This window comes from Cuculus canorus, chromosome 5, assembly GCF_017976375.1.
Source record: "Cuculus canorus isolate bCucCan1 chromosome 5, bCucCan1.pri, whole genome shotgun sequence".
Taxonomy (NCBI): Eukaryota; Metazoa; Chordata; class Aves; order Cuculiformes; family Cuculidae; genus Cuculus; species Cuculus canorus.
The window spans coordinates 4,729,321-4,747,316 of record NC_071405.1 but is presented as its reverse complement, the minus strand read 5'-3'; the positions used below and the strand labels follow the sequence as shown (position 1 = coordinate 4,747,316).

The 17,996-nt window shown below is 44.0% G+C and overlaps 1 protein-coding gene across 2 annotated transcripts in view; it reads right to left on the bottom strand.

Annotated features, from left to right (window-relative positions):
* Positions 1–17,676, bottom strand: part of PELI2 (pellino E3 ubiquitin protein ligase family member 2) — an 87,324-nt gene extending 69,648 nt beyond the window's left edge. Inside the window, exon 1 of one of the 2 annotated variants that reach the window (XM_054067869.1) lies at positions 17,502–17,676. In XM_054067869.1, coding sequence (XP_053923844.1) covers positions 17,502–17,578 — 77 coding nt within the window. In that variant the 5' untranslated portion in view covers positions 17,579–17,676. The remainder of the gene's footprint in view (positions 1–17,501) is intronic. The other variant, XM_054067870.1, reaches the window with a different exon arrangement.
* Between the last annotated feature and the right edge of the window lie 320 nt (positions 17,677–17,996).

Sequence of the window (17,996 nt, the reverse complement as noted above, 5' to 3'; positions counted from 1 at the left end):
CGTGCTCCAAGCAGATTTAGAGCAGGTAAGTAGAGAGAAAGACCAAAGAGCCATGTTTCCACATTCTGGCACCCAGCAAGATCCAGAGGTTGAAAGTTCCTAGATAGAGATTATTTCAGAAGGCTGCTTCACCACCAGATCATAGAATCATAAGGTCAGAAAAGACCTTACAGATCATCAACTCCAGCCATACCTGCTTACTACTAAATCACATTTCCAAGCACCCCATCTACCCTGCTTTTTAAGTGCCTCCAGGGATGGTGACACCACCACCTCCCTGGGCAGCCTCTGCCACTGCTCGATAACCCTTTCTCTGAAGAAATTTTTCCTAATATCCAATCTAAACTTCCCCTGATGCATCTTGACACCATTCCCTCTTGTTCTATCCCCTGTCACTTGGGAAAAGGGACCAACACCCACCTCTCTGCAACCTCCTTTCAAATAGTTGTAGAGAACAATAAGGTCTCCCATCAGCCTCTTTCTCCAGGCTAAACAACACCAGTTCCCTCATTGCTCCTCACAAGGCTTGTTTTTCCAGCCCAGTTTCATTGCTCTTCTCTGAACACACTCCAGGACCTCAACGTCTTTCTTATTGTGAGGGGTCCAGAACTGAACACAGTACTCGAGGTGCAGCCTCGCCAGTGCCGAGTACAGGGGGAGAATCCCTTCCCTGCTCCTGCTGGCCACGCTGTTTCTGACTCAAGCCAAGATGCCATTGGCTTTCGTGGCCGCCTGGGCCACTGCTGGCTCTGGTTCAGTCAACCAACACCCCCAGGTCCTTCTCAGCCAGGCAGTTTTCCAGCCACTCTTCCCCAAGTCTGCAGCGCTGCACGGGGTTGTTGTATCTCAAGTGCAGGACTCTGCACTGGGCCTTGTTAAACCTTACCCCACTGGCCTCAGCCCAGCCTCAGCCCATTGATGCAGCCTGTTCTGATCCCTCTGTAAAGCCTCTCTACCCTCCAACAGATTGCCTCATTCTCCTTTCATCATCTGCAAACTTGCTAAGGGTGCATTCGATTCCCTCATCCAGATCGTTAATAAAGATATTGAGCACGACTGGACCCAGCACCGAGCCCTGGGGAACCCCACTAGTAACTGGCCTAAGATGTACCAAACCTAACAAAGAATCAGGCTGTGGTTACATTTAGCATATAGTATTCAGTGTGAGTTATTGTCACAAGTTCCTGCTTTTAATTCTTATTCTCCAAACAATATAAAAGGAAAACAAAAAAAGATGGGTATTCTATGATGTAGATATAGAAATAAACTAGTGAGATGTAAAGAACACACAGAGGCTGGAAGAACAGCACAGTGCTGGAAGTCTGGAAAGCACTATGGAGCAATGCAGCCTTACACTCAGAACAGCTAGCAAGCAAGTTCAGCAGTACCTATTTTTCAGTAAAAAGTGCATTAAGAGCCCTAAAAAACAGAGGATAAGTTATTCTTCATACTCAGTTTTAAAGAGCTACCCAAAACCCACCAGACCAGTCTGTGTACTGTAAGTGCACAAGCATCACAGCACAGATGAAGCTGTGGGTTTTTTTTGTTGTCTTAATAAACCAGAAATTAACAGTGCAGCAATGCAGAGAACTACACTTTGATATATATCTTCTTCAGACTTAAACCACCCTGACAACTTACTAATTCACAGCAACCTTGGGTGTTTGCTCTGATCATAATCTATAACAAAGTTAATCAGTCACCTCTAGCCAGGGAAAGCAAGGCTGCTCAGTGTTTACTGCTGATCAGCAAAACTAATTCTGATCTGCAAAGCTTTACAACAGCAAAGTGTTTCAGTTTCACACTTTTATCCAAAGAACTGAGATTTTTCTTCCCTTAAGGAGACTCCTCAAAACGTTACATCAAATAAACACTGAAGCTTTACACGTCTCAGACCGGAATCACAAGTATTTAAGGATAATGAGGTATCTGCATGCACTTACTAAGAATGAATCCAAGTCACAGAAATGATATATTCCTGCAGTTTTTCACTTCTAGATGCTCAGAGATTCTGATCTCTAGAACAATTCACTATGCAGCTTCTTAATTTTGCACTATTACCATCCTCATATGGGAAGGGACACTGTTCTCGGTGCAGCAAGACATGTTCTGTGCAAGTTCACACAAGACTGTGTTTATTTACAACCACTGAAAACCTAAAGTTTTCAGAAGGCACTGCCGCAGCTAAGTTTCCTGGAGGACCACAACTTTCACTTATTCACGGCGCTAATCCAGCCTGGCTACCCTTGGTTACACATTCGAGGAACTGAAGTTCCTTAAAATTTGCTTTTATGCATTCCAACAGATATTAAGTCACACGTACCAGCGGCACAATGGTTTGTAGAAGTGAAAACAAGTTTAAAACCACAGATAGTTCTCCCCAATTTTTTTTTTCCTTTGGAAATCCAGCTATTTCTGAGCCAAAACCCACAGTCAGCACACTATTACTACTTTTGTTTACCAGCTTTCAAAAAACAAGCCACTCCATGCGTTTCTCTCTATTTATCTAGATTTATTTGATTTTAAAGGTAAGGATGCCCTATGGGGCAAACCAGACCAAGAAAACAGAGGATCTGTTTAAAGCACTGTTTCCCAAAGTAGAAGTTATAATTCTATACAGCATTACAGGACTTGAGAATAGTATCTGCAAGCCAAATGGATATTCAGCTGTAGAAATAAAGCTCGCAAGCCCAAGACTGAAACTGGAAGTGTATTCTGCAGCAAAGCATGTCTGAAAAGAGCTAGTTCAGAGACAAAGAAATCACGTAAATCAATTGTAGCTGGCTCAATAGATTCCCTTTTACCTCAAGTTTTTGTACCAGATATGATTCTCCATAAAGGCACCTGGACCTTGATACACTGTTTTCAACAGAGTGGAGGTGATGCTAAGAAATTTTGCATCCCAAATGTCTGCCAGCAGGTGAGGATGCACAAGTACATAAGTGATCTATCCTCCTTTTATGTGGGCTTTGCAAATATCCAAATTCTCATCTCTTCACTCACACGCAGCTAAAGATACTGCATTCACATTTTAGAAAATAAAGAGCATGTTCCCTTGCTACTTTGTCAGTACTTTGTCATTATCCCCATAAAGATACCTGTAAAGGTCTCCCACAACTGATTTACTTTCCTCCTATAGCCCTATCAAAAAAAACAGAAGAAACAGCTATACCGTTTGCTTCTATCATGTTGAAATCCCTCAGGCAAGAGATGCCACTGCTCTTCCATCTTGGAGGCAACAGGAGATAAGAATGACTATACAGAAACCCTGACACCCCATCAGCCCCTCGCAATATCTTTGTAAAACTCAGAAGTAAATCTTCTGGAACCGCCCATTATAATGCAACAAGCCTGAAGCCCACTAAAGAGGCATTCACATCTGGACAAATCCCAAATGAACTTCACCTTTAAATTTTTCTGACGAGGACAAAAATCCTCAACTAGGCTATTCTACAACCACTTGGAAAGGGAGCCTTTTCACATCCAGAAAATTTAATATTTCTGTTGAGTGAAAAAGAATATTAGTCTTAGTTTTGAACTGAGTTCATACATAGAGGCAAAGTATGAGGCTGAGACTACATGGGGCATTATTTGCAATTCCCAAAACAAAGCTTCAGGTTGTGTTCAAAAAGCTGGTTTTCCAAGAAAAGCAGACGCTCAGTTACTCTTCAAGGACACAATTTTCCACTGAAAAAGCAGAGATGAACTGATCCAAAGCAAAAGCACGATCACCACAACACCATATTCTATACCAAGTGCTTCATGAAGCACAATTACTTAAAGCTTTTCCACTACCCCAGTAATAACGAGAAAATTTTTCATCCCAGGGCACTGCGGTGGCTTATACATGCAATGAACATTTACTATATTGAAGTTTTCTTCACAATCACCTAGGACAGGCCTTATGGTCTGGCCCAAGCAGCCACTGGGAATTAAAAAACTCTCCTACATTCAAACCTCTTCCCCATAGTTACTTGCAGTGCCAGAACGTTTATGTCCATTCTCATTCACTCAAAGTTGACATCCCACTATTCCTGCAGGCAGCAGAGACGAAGCATCACAGTGACAAAGAGAACAATCGAAACACAAGGACTTTCATAAGCTGAAGAATCAGGAAAGCATGATTTCCTCTGGGTACACATCTTGCAGTTGGATTCATTCTTTGTCTACTGAGGTGACAGCTCCAACTAAAGCTTTTCCTCAGAGGTGAGAATCATGGTCATGTAAATTCCTGGATGTCTCATGTAGAGGAAGCAGGGGGCTCATTCATCTTACAGACTCTCTGCAATAGAGCTCAAATAGCATTGGGAGGCTTTGGGATAAAATTAGTTCAATGACTTACTTCATTTCCAGTTAGAGACTACAACCTCACCTGTCACTATATCTTTCAGTAAATCATGGAGTATTCACCAGCAGCAGATGGAAAATGACTGGAATAGGGAGCTAATAGTACTAGCAGAGTTGCCTAGACCAGCACAACTGCCTAGACAACTTGGAGCAGTAACTACCTCGGATGTCTGCTTTCATTCCATGTGCTTAGGTCACCACTCTATGACTGCCTTGTTCTATCCCTAACCAAGATCTGCCCTTGAAGGTCTCGGAGAGGCCCATCAGACCATTAAAACAGATTATCCCATACCACTTCAGTACTTCCAAACAAGTTCTAGAGGCTATAAGCAGTTACCATAGTAAGTTTGAGACAGACGCTTGCTTGGAACTTCTCTAGTTTTCAACTAATTTATGCAAAGACAAATTGAGCATCCGAACAGGCACTATCCAGACTTTCATTTCTTCCAAACCAAAGGAAGATGAAACAAACAACAAATAATAGGAAGCCAATAGATCCTGTCAAATATCATGCTATACCACTAATATTTTAATTTTGACAAGTTGTCACACTCTATACATCAAATAAAACTCCTTTCTCTCCAAAAACGGGCAACAACATATGTAAAAACCTTGAAGTGAAGGAAGAAAGTGAAAAGTTTATATCATCCCTAACAAGACCACTCTTTAGACTTAGTCATGAATATAGGTAGGAAGTTATTTTCATTTAAGTAAATGAACAGCTGCTTACAATCACTCACATAAGCTTCATCTAGGAAGAAAGGGGGGTGGCATGGAGAGGCTAGAGTCACATTGCACATCTGGTTTTAACAAATGAGTTGTTGCTTTTACCAATGAATACCCTTATTTTCTGCATATTAAAGAGCATCATACATACTTAAACTAAAAAAAAAAAAACCAACTATTGGTAGGTAATTCTAAGTGTTTTGCTCCCTTGACCTAAGCATGACAAACCGATCTTTAATGCATTTCTCTAACTCTACACAGCACAAAGCATCACACTTTTACCATCTGACACATCATAACAAGTTTCATCAGTTCACAGAACACAAGACAGCTGTTTTTTCTCAACTGCCATCTCTGCCCCAAACTTACAAATCAGCCCATACTCTTTCTGGCTTGGGTCTGAGTAGTCTGCAACTGGAATTCAGCCAACCCCAAATCCAGTTCCTTCCTTCCTGCTTGCACTGGCTACGCAATGCCCAGAGGAGAAAGAACAAATCACTTTCCCTGCAGAAAGATCTCCTTACCCTTTAACAAAGTATTATTTCACAATTGTCTTCTCTATGCTAAGAGATTTCCACTAGGTAAAGCTTTAATATAAAGCAGCATCCTCCAAGGAATTTAAGGTGCAAACTAGCAATATATGATCAGAGACCAATTTCTGAACTGCATTTAAAGTCACACTGCACATAATAAACTAAGCAGGCATGCTGAGCTTGACTTAGACCCTGTTAATCACTTAAATCCCCACTTTGCTTACAAAAGGAACTGTACTTTACATTTGTGGTCTTCCTGCATCCTTACATGGAAAGGTATTTGCTGCACATGAAGCTTTTGCATGCTGGAAACTCAAAACTTGCAAAAACCCTAAATATATAACACTCCGTTATTGCAGCTGGAAGTGAGATTGTACAGTCAAAGAGATAAGGCAGGGCAGTGCCAGCAACGCAACTGCAGTATTTTTTGCTCAAATAATGAAAGCAAGGCACAAAAACTCAAAAGTTAAGGTTCTTTTTCACTGCGAGCAAGCAAACTGTGAAAATGGGTACAGTCCCAACAGCAACTGCTCGCCATAGCATTTAAAGGCATCTCTTGTGTTTCAGACTTTCCATAAGTCCAGCAAAGACCAGCTAAACCCAAGAGAAGAGTACAAAACCATGCAAAACTGATCCGTTCGGTTATCGCCAAAGTGCCTTCCCCAGATCTAGCTCTGATGGAGGAAGTTACTTGGATGCTCAAGTAAACCAGAGCTTGCCCCTCTCTAGATCTGTCCCAAGACCAGTTTGTTCCATTTGCATCATTTGCTGGTAATTTTTTGGTAGAAAACACTGAAGAACTGACAGCCTATTTAATGAAATCTGCTGCTAGAATCTGATTAGGAACACTTCTATGAAGAAATCCGTTGTCTCCACTGTTGTCCTGTCAGCAAGGCACTGTAACCTCTCCCATCGTACAGATGGCTCTGGGACAGGACTTCTGCCCACAGCCTACCACAAAAGGCTACATTCTAAACTCATGAGTTCAAAACTCATTCCTTGATGCTCTGGGAAACTATTCCAGCAAATTTTAAGAGTCAGAAAGTAATTTAAATTAGATCTTTCACATTTGTTAGTGGAAAGGTTAGGACCACTACAGGGTTGTGAATCCTATCTAGCCTGAAAGATCATTCTCCAATGCCAAAATGATTTTTAAGTCCGCATACAGAGTTTCACAGCTGTTTGCTCTCTGAGGTCAAGCACAGAGTACAAGGACAGCAAGTTGGAAGTACAGCAACATTTTGGGTTACTAGTCAATGTTCCATAAAAACCTGGGTCATCTGTGAGCTACAGAATCCCGCCACAGGATGTGCAGGGAAGCAGGAACCATACAGCTCTGTATCTTTCAACATCTCAGTCTTTCCTACGAGGGAAGGACATATGCACACTACTCCCATTTCAAAGGCTACAACTTTACCGTTACTAAATCAAGCATCAACAATCAAAATAAAGTCATGCTGTCACATGTGAAGAAATACAGCTGTGCTTATATCAAAGTTTCAGCCCATTAACTTCTGTGTCTAGACTAAACAGTTCTCCCTCTCCTCCTGAAGGCACATGCTACAGAGTTTGCACATTTGGTCCCCAGTTTATTTGTAACACACCAGAGGAGATTTAAGCTTTTATATGCTTCCATTTGTTTGGTTTACGTTCATACAGTGATTAATTGTCTTCTCAGTGAGAACTACTTTGTCTTCAGCCATGACATTCACATGCCTTAAGAGGATACTCCTCCCAAGTTTGAAGCCTACCTGTTTGTTTAGGCATTATTGCAGCTATCCAGCTTGAAGAATGAAATCCTTCCATGACACTTTATGAACTTACTGGATTCTAAAATGAAGACTGCATACATATTTAACAGCATACATAATGGCTATAGACTGGAGAGGGGAAGATTTAGACTAGACATAAGGAAGAACTTCTTCACCGTGAGTGGTGAGGCACTGGAACAGGTTGTCCAGGGAAGTGGTGGCTGCCCCATCGCTGGAGGTGTTCAAGGACAGGTTGGATGAGGACCTGGGCAGCCTGATCTAGGTGGAGATGTCCCTGCCCAGGTTGGAACTGGATGATCTTTAAGGTCCCAGAATCATTACGGTTGGAAGGGACCTTAAAGATCATCTTGTTCCAACCCCCTGCCATAGGCAGGGACATCCCACTAAATCAGGCCCCATCCAATCTGGCCTCAAACACCTCCAGGGATGGGGCAGCCACAACCTCCGTGGGCAACCTGTTCCAGCACCTCACCACTCTCATAGTGAAGAAATCCTTCCTACTGTCTAGTCTAAATCTGCCCCTCTGCAGTTTATACCCATTCCCCTGGTCCTATCACCACAAGCCTTTACGAATAGTCCCTCTACAGCTCTTCTGCAGGCCTCCTTCAGGTACTGGAAGGTCACTATAAGATCTCCTCTGAGCCTTCTCTTCTCCAGGCTGAAGAAGCCCAACTCTCTCAGCCTGTCCTCATATTGAAGGTGCTCCAGTCCTACGATCATCTTTGTAGCCCTCCTCTGGACCCATTCCAGCAGCTCCATCTCCTTCTTACACTGAGGATTCCAGAACTGGATACAGTACTCCAGATGGGGTCTCACAAGTGAGGAATAGAGGGGCAGAATCACCTCCTTCAACCTGCTGGCCATGCTTCTTTTTATCCCTTCCAATCCAAACTATTCAATGATATTTGAGGGCAAACAGTAATGAGAAAGCCTACTAATCACTACACTTGAATATGAAGATTGCCTTCCAAAAATGTTTATCATTAGAGAGAAAGATTATGCCAACACCTCTTTGTCCTCAGTTCTTTGAATGTAAAGAGGAAAAAGGAGTATTTTGCAACAAAAAGGGATCAGTTAACACTACAGAACCCAATGAGAAGACCATAGCATTTCCTGGCCTTCTCCTTTTTAACATACTATGTGCCAGCTATCTCTAACTTTTCTTGCTTCTTCCCAGCTCTTTGGGGAGGCAGCACAGTAAACTGGTATTTGATAGTATTTGTCTCGCTGTGTGACTGGCTACTTGGTCTTCATTTTATACAATTAGTTGCTACACAGTAATGTAGCTATATCATCATATATATCATCAATAAATATGACAGAACATTAGATCTTTATTGCCAAATACTTCATAAGGCCATGTGTGGTCTTCATACCATTCTCCAGCACAGGAACATTTCTGCTACATACAATTAGGAACAGTCACACATGTAGTTTATCCTCTTTGAAGCATGCATGACAGCGAGGTCACGATACACAGTGTGCCTAAGTCTAATATTAAAGACAATATTATTAAACCGGGGGGAGGAGAAGCCACCTGAAGTAAATCACTTCCAGAAGCACAAAACAAGGCATGCTTACTTCCTCTCCCTACAGAAGAAGTAAATCGCTATTGATAGAAGCATGCCTAATAGGTCCTTCAGCAATCGGCACCTTCCTATCATGCCTAATCAAATCCAACTCATCTCAAAAACACTTTGCTTTTAATAAAACAAACTCTTCAGCACCACAGATGTTGTCTGTACCCACTTTCACAACTGCTGTTTGTAATATCTTCTGTTGATGACATTTCTGTTGTGAAACACAGGAAAGGCTTTAGTTGAATTCTCTTTTCTTCACTGTGAGCTAATAACCGCTGCTGTTATGAAGCTGCATGCATGTTTTTGACCTCATGACTTCATCTGCTAATCATGGAAGAAACGAACAGAACTTCAGCACAGAAAAGACAATACTTGCACATACTGCTCTAAAGTACCTGTATTTAGTAACAGAAATTAAACTGATTAGAACAAGTAAAAGCTATGATGCAAGTCCAGTGTCACCTTGTATCATTATGCTGGGAAAATTGCTAGATAAGGGAGAAGGACTCAGGGGTGGTGATCGACAGCTGGCTCAACATCAGCCAGCAGTGGCCCAGGTAGCCAAGAAGGCAAACAGCATCCTGGCTTAGATGAGCCATGGTGTGGCCAGCAGGAGCAGAGAAGGGATTCTCCTCACGTACTTAGCAGTGGTGAGGCTGCACCTCAAATCTTGGGTTCAGTTTTGGGTCCCTCACAAGAGCATTGAGGGGCTGGAGTGCATCCGGAGAAGGGGAACAGAGCTGTGGAAAGGTCTAGAGCACAGGGGTTATGGAAGCAACCCCAGGGCCATGGAGTCATTCAGCCTGGAGAAGAGGAGACCTCATCGCTCTCTGCAGCTCCCTGAAAGGAGGTTGTGGTGAGCTGGATGCCAGTCTCTTGTCCCAAATAACCAGTGACAGGATGAGCGGAAATGGCCTCAAGCTGTGCCAGGGGAGATTTAGATTGCATATTAGAAAAGAATTCTCTACTGCAAGAATGGTAGAGAACTGGCAGAGGATTCCCAGGGCAGTGGTGAAGTCTCCATCCCAGAGGTGTTCAAAAACTGTGTAGACGTGGCACTTGGGGACATGGTATAGTAGGCACAGTGGGGTTGGGCTGATGGTTGGACTGGATGAGCTTAGAGGTCTTTTCCAACCTTAATGATTCTATAACCCAATCCTATTAAAATGCCCTGTCCTGCCATACAGCCCCTCAGTCACACATTTTCAAAGACTGTCTACATTACAACTGTTAAAGCTTCACTGTGCAAAAATTTCACACAGGGACTGCCTTCTTGTATCTTAAGCTCTATTAACTGTAGCCTACAAGTCCTGCTTGTGAGAAGGGCAGTAGAGAGGTGATAATTTTGAAGAGTCAAAAGAAAAGCAGGATCCTTTCAATACAGCATTAGCAGATGTGGGTGATAAAAATGAAGAATACGAGGATATCACTTAGTGATGTACTTATAAAATAAATCAAATGAGAAGCTTTGCTTCACAAGTCTCTGGAAGCAAGCATGCTCGCTATGCCAGCATCCCTGTTCCTATCCCTCAAGGTTTAAGCTTGTGACAAGTCACATGCAAGCTTTTCAGTGGTGACCTCGGGAGAGAGTGAAAATAAACATAAGGATATTTGTTGATAAAAGGAAAAGCATCCGCAAGACAAATGAGATTTAGGGTATCAAACAGTACCAGTGGAACAGGATTTGACAGCACAAAGTACACCTGGAAATCAACAAGGGTTTCTGCTTCAAGCTGGGAGCTCAGACTGAATCCTCCTTGACTTCACTGGTCTTGCTGACCACAGGACATATAAGCCACAAGTACAACACTGCAGAATAATCAAACAACTCTAAATGACATCAGAAGCACTTCTACTAACCACGAAGTTAGTACATCTCTACAACATGCTAGAGGAGTCTCCTTTGGAAGGTTTCACACCCATACCCATCATGGACACTCAAGACAAATTCCTGAATCAAGACCTGTGCGGTCACTACCCAGAAGAAAAACAATACAAGACAATGGCTGGTTTACCCTTCCTCAACAGCTGCTGCCAAAGGCACGTCTATAGTATTCTGCAAACAGTTGTAAAACTTCTCCATTGACACTCTGAACTAACGAACTCTACCCTCAGCAAGGCTCAGTATCACACTATGCTCACGCAGCTTCTCATTAGCTTAGAGTACAGGAAAAGAAGGTTGCATCTTCTCCAAGTATAAAGTTGATATGTGCTATCACTACTGAGGAATAAGGACCATAGCAAGTTAGAGAGCAGCATTAACTTCATAAATTAGTACAAAACAACCATAACTTAGTCTGAACTGGATAATAAAAAGTTCCTGACTTCTTAGGGAAAAACATGTTTTCAAGCAACCTTGTAATCACAGTTGAAAAACAGCCTGCTGTTAAGATGGAGCAGGAAATAACTTAAGCAAGATGCTGCTTTCAGCAACAAAAAACCAAATCTTAATAGCCTAGGCTTATATACATATTTTAAAGTAGAACCAAGTGGACTTTCACAATATCGACTCATTTACAAATTTCAGCTGAAAATGGAAAACTATGCATCCCTAATTCTGCCAAGACAGGAAAGGACCAGCTTACTTTTTTCTATATGAGAAGTGCATCAAAGTGAAAGGCATACGTTTCTCAGACTCATTTACTCAGAGTAAACAGTCTGTTTACCGTATTTTAAGAAAAATGTAAGTCTTCACTTCTGCTTGAGTGACCTACTGCCTGTACACGCCAAGGGGATTACAGTTTAACTTCCAGAATGCTCTCAGTTGCCTTTTCATCATAAGCATTAAAGATGCAGATGTTTGATGCCCTGATTTGCTTCAACAAATATAGATTTTAGCTTCTAGAGTTTGAAGCTTCTGCTCTCTGATTTTACATCAGTATCGAGATGCTGTGAATAAAGCCTACCGCTGGATACAAATCTGCACTCCGACAAAGTCAAGAGTACTCCAAGGAATAGGATAGTTGCAGAGAACCAACATGTTTTCTTTCTTAGCTTAAACAAAGCAAGACCTTTGCTCTATCCAGCCATACACAAGCTTTCATTGGAGAAATCCATAAATCCTTCCTAAAACACAATGCTTTCTGCTATTTTTTTTCTACACAGCGGTTAATGTTCTACTCGGACACAATACTTCTGGTGTTTGATTAATCTCCTTGCAAGCTCTGAACTGGCACTGACCACATAGTCTCAGTATGCGGCATATAAGACCCATCGTAAACTAAGCACAAGACATAAAGGTCTTCAGAAGCCACTGTAAGCACCAAATAAAAAAATAAATCCATTTCTCCAGAACAGCAGCCTTCCAGCTATGAATGTTGAAGCACATGATTCTCAGCAAGAATCATGACCTTGAATATATTTAACGGGTGGCTACCATTATCTGCTATAGATGCTCCTTTAAATGAAGCCTGAAGTACAATTTTAAACAAGGTTCAGAACCAGAACCCAAGTCATCTAAGCAGTTTCACCAATCTATCTACACCACACAGCGCAGAAAATTGCGGAATCATTAAGAAAAAGCTCCAGCTTTATATCAAACAGCAAATCCATCAAAGTGCAATATAAGCCCCCAGTACAATGCTGTAGCCGGGATGACCCCTCGTCTGCCTTCAGACCATGAACAGCAGCACACAGCTATCAAGGACAAGCAGAGATACCACGCTGCATCTGCATTTGTCAACGCTACCGGAAAACCGCATCAGCTTTTCTTGCTGTGCGGTTCAGTAAGATTAATAAGAGTTACGTGAAAAGCCATACAGAAGTTAAAAACTAGAAATGTGCTTAAAAGTAGAAAATGCTTCAGGAACTTTAGCTTCTCAAGGAGGTAGCGGTTAAGAAGCAACTTTCTTCAGTCAGGAACAGGAGTCTAAAAGTGGAGGTCCCATCAAATTAACACAAAAAGACATGTTTCAAATCTAAGTTTTCTCCATGTATAAAGTGGTCCATCAATCAGAACAACTTTCCAAAAGTTACCATACACTTCTTCACCGTAAACACAGTTGAGAATTTTCTTCTGTTTTTTCAAAAGGTTAAATTTAAGCAGAACTCCAGTCTGTTTATTCAAAGACGCCCAACAGTGCACGTTAAACAAAGCTCACCAAACAATTCACAGCAGTTCCTTTGGGCACTGAAGCCTGGAAGTTAACTGATTGGTTTATTTTAATGTCTGACTCTAGAAATTTTATACATAAAATGCTGACAGTGATTTCAAAGTGATCATTGTAACAAGACTGAGTGACAGCCCTTAGTTTTGTCTAGTTACATAAAAATGAAAGATTAGATTTGTGAAACCCATTAACTCTATAAGACAAAGTCTTCCTCAGCTGAGGATGCACGAGGCTGCACCTCCTTGATAATTTAGAGTAGCTAACAGAAGGTCTTTGGTTAGTAAAAAATATTACACTTGGGCACAGGCACCTACTGGAAACCCCACCCAAAGTCCTTAGAAGTGGTTGCAATATGCCACATGGCACATACCTAATGTCTGGTACAAAAACCTTTCATCACTACAGAACTCAGCCATTGACTAAAACTTATGCTTCTCTGCTATTCCTCCTTCAACTTCCATCCTTTAAATCAAGTGACTTCTCTGATAAGTTAAAGCTGCCTGTGGACATCACACAGTCCCAAATGGAGAGAGATTTAATATAACAGATTATATTATAGTGTCCAGACACCTGCCTTCAGCAAGAGCTTCCCCAAGCAGCCAGGGATCCACACCCAGCACACAAAACAAAGCCTGAGTGCCGTTATGCCAGGATAAATCCTTCAGACTGTAATTCACAGGGGGGAAAAAAAGGGTCCTAGGAGGAAGGGAGAGGACACACACCTCAAGACACCAAACAATACCAGTCAAGGCAAATGAAGCCTACTGGCAAACAACACACCGATACCACAACAATCTATTCAGCTACTCATTACTGTATTCAGTATCTCCTTCAAAACTTCCTCCACCCCCAGTTCCAAGAAATTACTTTGACAGGACTTCAAATAAAACTTTTTTTCAAAAGGCATTAGAATATGAACGTTTCTGTTTCAGCAAGAAATCCATCGCCTTCTGTGAACAGATGATACTGTGAGCAGATGTACACAAGCAGATTCATCACCAAGCAGATGATCTCTTCTTTACCAGCCATGTTGACCTGTCTGGCTCAATTTACATAAACTGTTTCTATTCACTACAGTATTGATTATGTAAACCACGACAAAATCTTAACCAAACACGCACTGCCACATCACTGACACTAAATACGTCCCCGGCTATTGGGAGAAGGTTATTAGAAATAGATTTGCTGCAATGACTGACTTCAAATGCCTTAAGGCTTTACCCTCTGATCACATTAATGCCCATACAAGCAATCACAACTATTGCAAAACAATACAGGAGCACATTCTGTTGGGAGAGCTACCTACTGCCAAAAGAACACCTTCTCCTTCATTTAAGGGTCAAGTGTAGAACAACCCAACTCTAACACTGCCAAGACAGAGTAAGAGCAAAAGAAAAAGTTTTTTTCATCTTAAAACCAGGGCTCTCAGCAGTTTGCCAGGTACTTCAGTTCCTTTGTTCATCATCCTTTTCACCATCTAATTTAGAAGTCTCACAGCTCAAGACAGAAGTTATTCATCAACATCACAATCAATGCTTTTTCTAAAAAAAAAAGTGTCTCAAAACATTTTTTTTTTTTTTTAACTCTAGCCGTGAGGTCACTATCAATTTTAATCAAGCAGCTGTAACTAAAGCTGCAATGCTACGCTTATGCAGTTCACAGGTCTGTTTCACTATGCAGAGGAGAGATTTACATCGCCTTACCTTAAATAGAACTCTAGATTATGAGATTTTAATACAAAATGGGTATTAAGGATGTTAGTGAGCTTTTTTTAGAATTCTGAACAGATTCTAAGTTGTTCCAAGAGTTCCTAGCCACAAATGTTGAGTCACCAACAAAACAGAGATATGTTAGTATTATTTATGGCACTACATACAACATTTCAGACATCTCTGATCGGAAATGCAGTATCCAAGATCCATTTGACACTTTAGGAGCTAAACCCCTAATTTTCAGATCAAAAGTGGAAAACATAGTCCCTGAAGTCATGGCATTTCCTGGAGTGTTTCCATCCCGTCTACTTATTTCCACATCCCCTCCACCAAGCCCATTGTGTTAGTAAGCTGAGACAGTCAGTGCCCCATTGTTTCAGTGTAGCCTACAGACACACTGACCAGAGATCCAGCTGCCAGTTTGCAGACTTCTTGTCCATAACCACACTACAAGGACAAGAGGATTCATTTGTTTTTTCTGTACATACAACACCCAGAAGACATGACCTCAGTAGTTTTAGAGAGCAGCTGATACGCGAATAAAACCTAAACCCAGTCACATAAAGTTTATTTAAATTTTACTGGCATGTTTCAACACACAACAGTGAAGATCAAGACCTCTGGCAGAACCAATAAGCTGAAATCAGCGGATTTCCATATTAAAGGCAAAGCACACCAGACTTTGCTGGGTTAAGATCAGAGCCAAAACATTTCACACTTCTGTACGTTCAACTGCTGCTAAAAATAGTAAAGCAACAGAAAGGAAAATGCTTCCAGCTGTGCACAAAAAGCCTCTGCAGCACAACATCAATTTATGCACTCTAATTTAATTAAAGATTCAATATTATACTCTGAATGTATTGTCAGAGACTGTGCTGTACAGCCAAGGTTACCCTCCATCACCACGACTGAAACAGTAAGAACGTTTCTTTATTAAATTTAGTTTGATATGGGTATTTCTCCCAAATCAAGTTACTCGACTTAAATTCAAGCCTGCCAAGTGCCAGCTCTGCCAGGCTCATGTTAATCGCTGCATTTTATTCCGTAGTAACTATATCCCTGACCCAGTCTCATGATAAAGAGCATTTAGCATCCCCGAAGGAAAAAGGTACCACACTAGCCATGGAGCACCCAGTCTCATCTGCTCTTTTTATTTGTTCCTGGCGACCCAAGCAGTTACTCCACAAAGCCAAACACAGTTCTTTATGGAATGATTTGACCAAAACACAACAAAAACAAATCCCCTAACAAAGCAGAATAAGATTTGCTACGACCTTGCAGCAAATACGCAACGGATTCCGAGGGAGGCTGAACAACGCAGCCAGACTGTTCTGCTTCACAGCTGAAACCTTCCCATTCTATTTATTCCTAAAAATGATCCCATTAACCATATGCTCCTGCATATTAAACTATCAAAATTAAGCATCTCTTATGAGGTTGACAAGGGCTCCCAGCAAGCCCGGCTTAGACTCTCCTCCCTTATCTGCTTCCACGGCGCTCAGCAGAAAGGCTCCCAGCTTTAACAGCAGAGCAAGCACATAATTCCCAGAGGATTACTTTAAGATCCCTATCAAGCTGAGAAAATAAACATTTCCACCACGAAGCCGAATGCAAGCGTTTCGTTCTCCCACCACCCCCCTCTATCCACACACACATCCCCCCCCCCCTTCCTCCTAATTCCAAAGTCATCTTCTCTGCAATCTGCCCAGAGGACGCCGTTTCCCGGAGCCAGGGGAGGGAAGGAGCCACCAGCTAGTGGCACAGCAGGATGGGGAGAAGGGGAGGATGGGGGGGGAAAGGGACCGGAGGGAGAAGGGGAGGATGGGGGGGGGGGGAAGGGACCGGAGGGAGAAGGGGAGGATGGGGGGGGAAAGGGACCGGAGGGAGAAGGGGAGGATGGGGGGGGGAAAGGGACCGGAGGGAGAAGGGGAGGAGGGGGGGGGGAAAGGGACCGGAGGGAGAAGGGGAGGATGGGGGGGGGAAAGGGACCGGAGGGAGGATGGGGGGGGAAAGGGACCGGAGGGAGGATGGGGGGGGAAAGGGACCGGAGGGAGGATGGGGGGGGAAAGGGACCGGAGGGAGGATGGGGGGTATGGGGGGGGGAAGGGACCGGAGGGAGGATGGGGGGTATGGGGGGGGGAAGGGACCGGAGGGAGGATGGGGGGTATGGGGGGGGAAAGGGACCGGAGGGAGGATGGGGGGTATGGGGGGGGAAAGGGACCGGAGGGAGAAGGGGAGGATGGGGGGGAAAGGGACCGGAGGGAGAAGGGGAGGATGGGGGGGAGAGGGACCGGAGGGAGAAGGGGAGGATGGGGGGGGGGGAAAGGGACCGGAGGGAGAAGGGGAGGATGGGGGGGGGAAAGGGACCGGAGGGAGAAGGGGAGAACCGGAGGATGGGGCAAAGAGACTGGCAGGAGGACGGCAGAACGGGATTGGGGAGGCGGGGGGGGGGGGGGGGGTGGGTGCGGGGGAGAGGAACCTCCAGAAGGACGGGACGGGCGAAACGACGGGAGAACAAGAAAAAGAGAGGATGGGAGGACAGGACCGCTCCCCCTCCACCCCGCACAAAGTTTCTTCGCAACCCCATCTCCGCTCCCTCTCCCCCCTCGCCTCCGACCATCCCATCACCAGGAAAGCCGCCTCCATCGCTCTGCCCACCCAATCCCCACCACGGGACCCCCTCCTTCCCACCGCCCTCGTCCTCCCCATCCCCAGCGCTCACCCCAGCACCACCAGCTCCCCGTACTTGACGGGCTCCTTGTTGGGCGCGCAGTGCTCCTCTTGGCTGGGGGAAAACATGGGGCCGCTTCGAAGTCACTCCCCTCCAACCCCTTCTCCCCTTCCCGCCCCGCCGAGCGGGCTGCGCACTGCGCCCCGCACTGAGCCGCCCGCTACCCGGCAACAGCCACTACACCGCGGCGGGGTGTACCAACTCGCCGTGGCAAGGGGGGGGAGGGCGGAGCCAAGCGCTGCCCCCCTCCTCCGCTCATATTCATTGCCAGCGGAGGGGGCTTGGCGCTGCGCTGCTTCTCCCCTCCCTCCGGCGTAAGTGGTACGCCCTGGCGGTGTTATGTAAACATAGAGTAAAGGGGACGGGGCTGCTCTTAAAGGGGCCGCGCGGCGCTGGGGGGAGGGAACAAGGGGCGGGGCTGTGTAGCGCTCAGGAGTGAATGGCTGCCCAGAGCAGTGGAGGCTGTCCCATCCCTGGAGGTGTTCA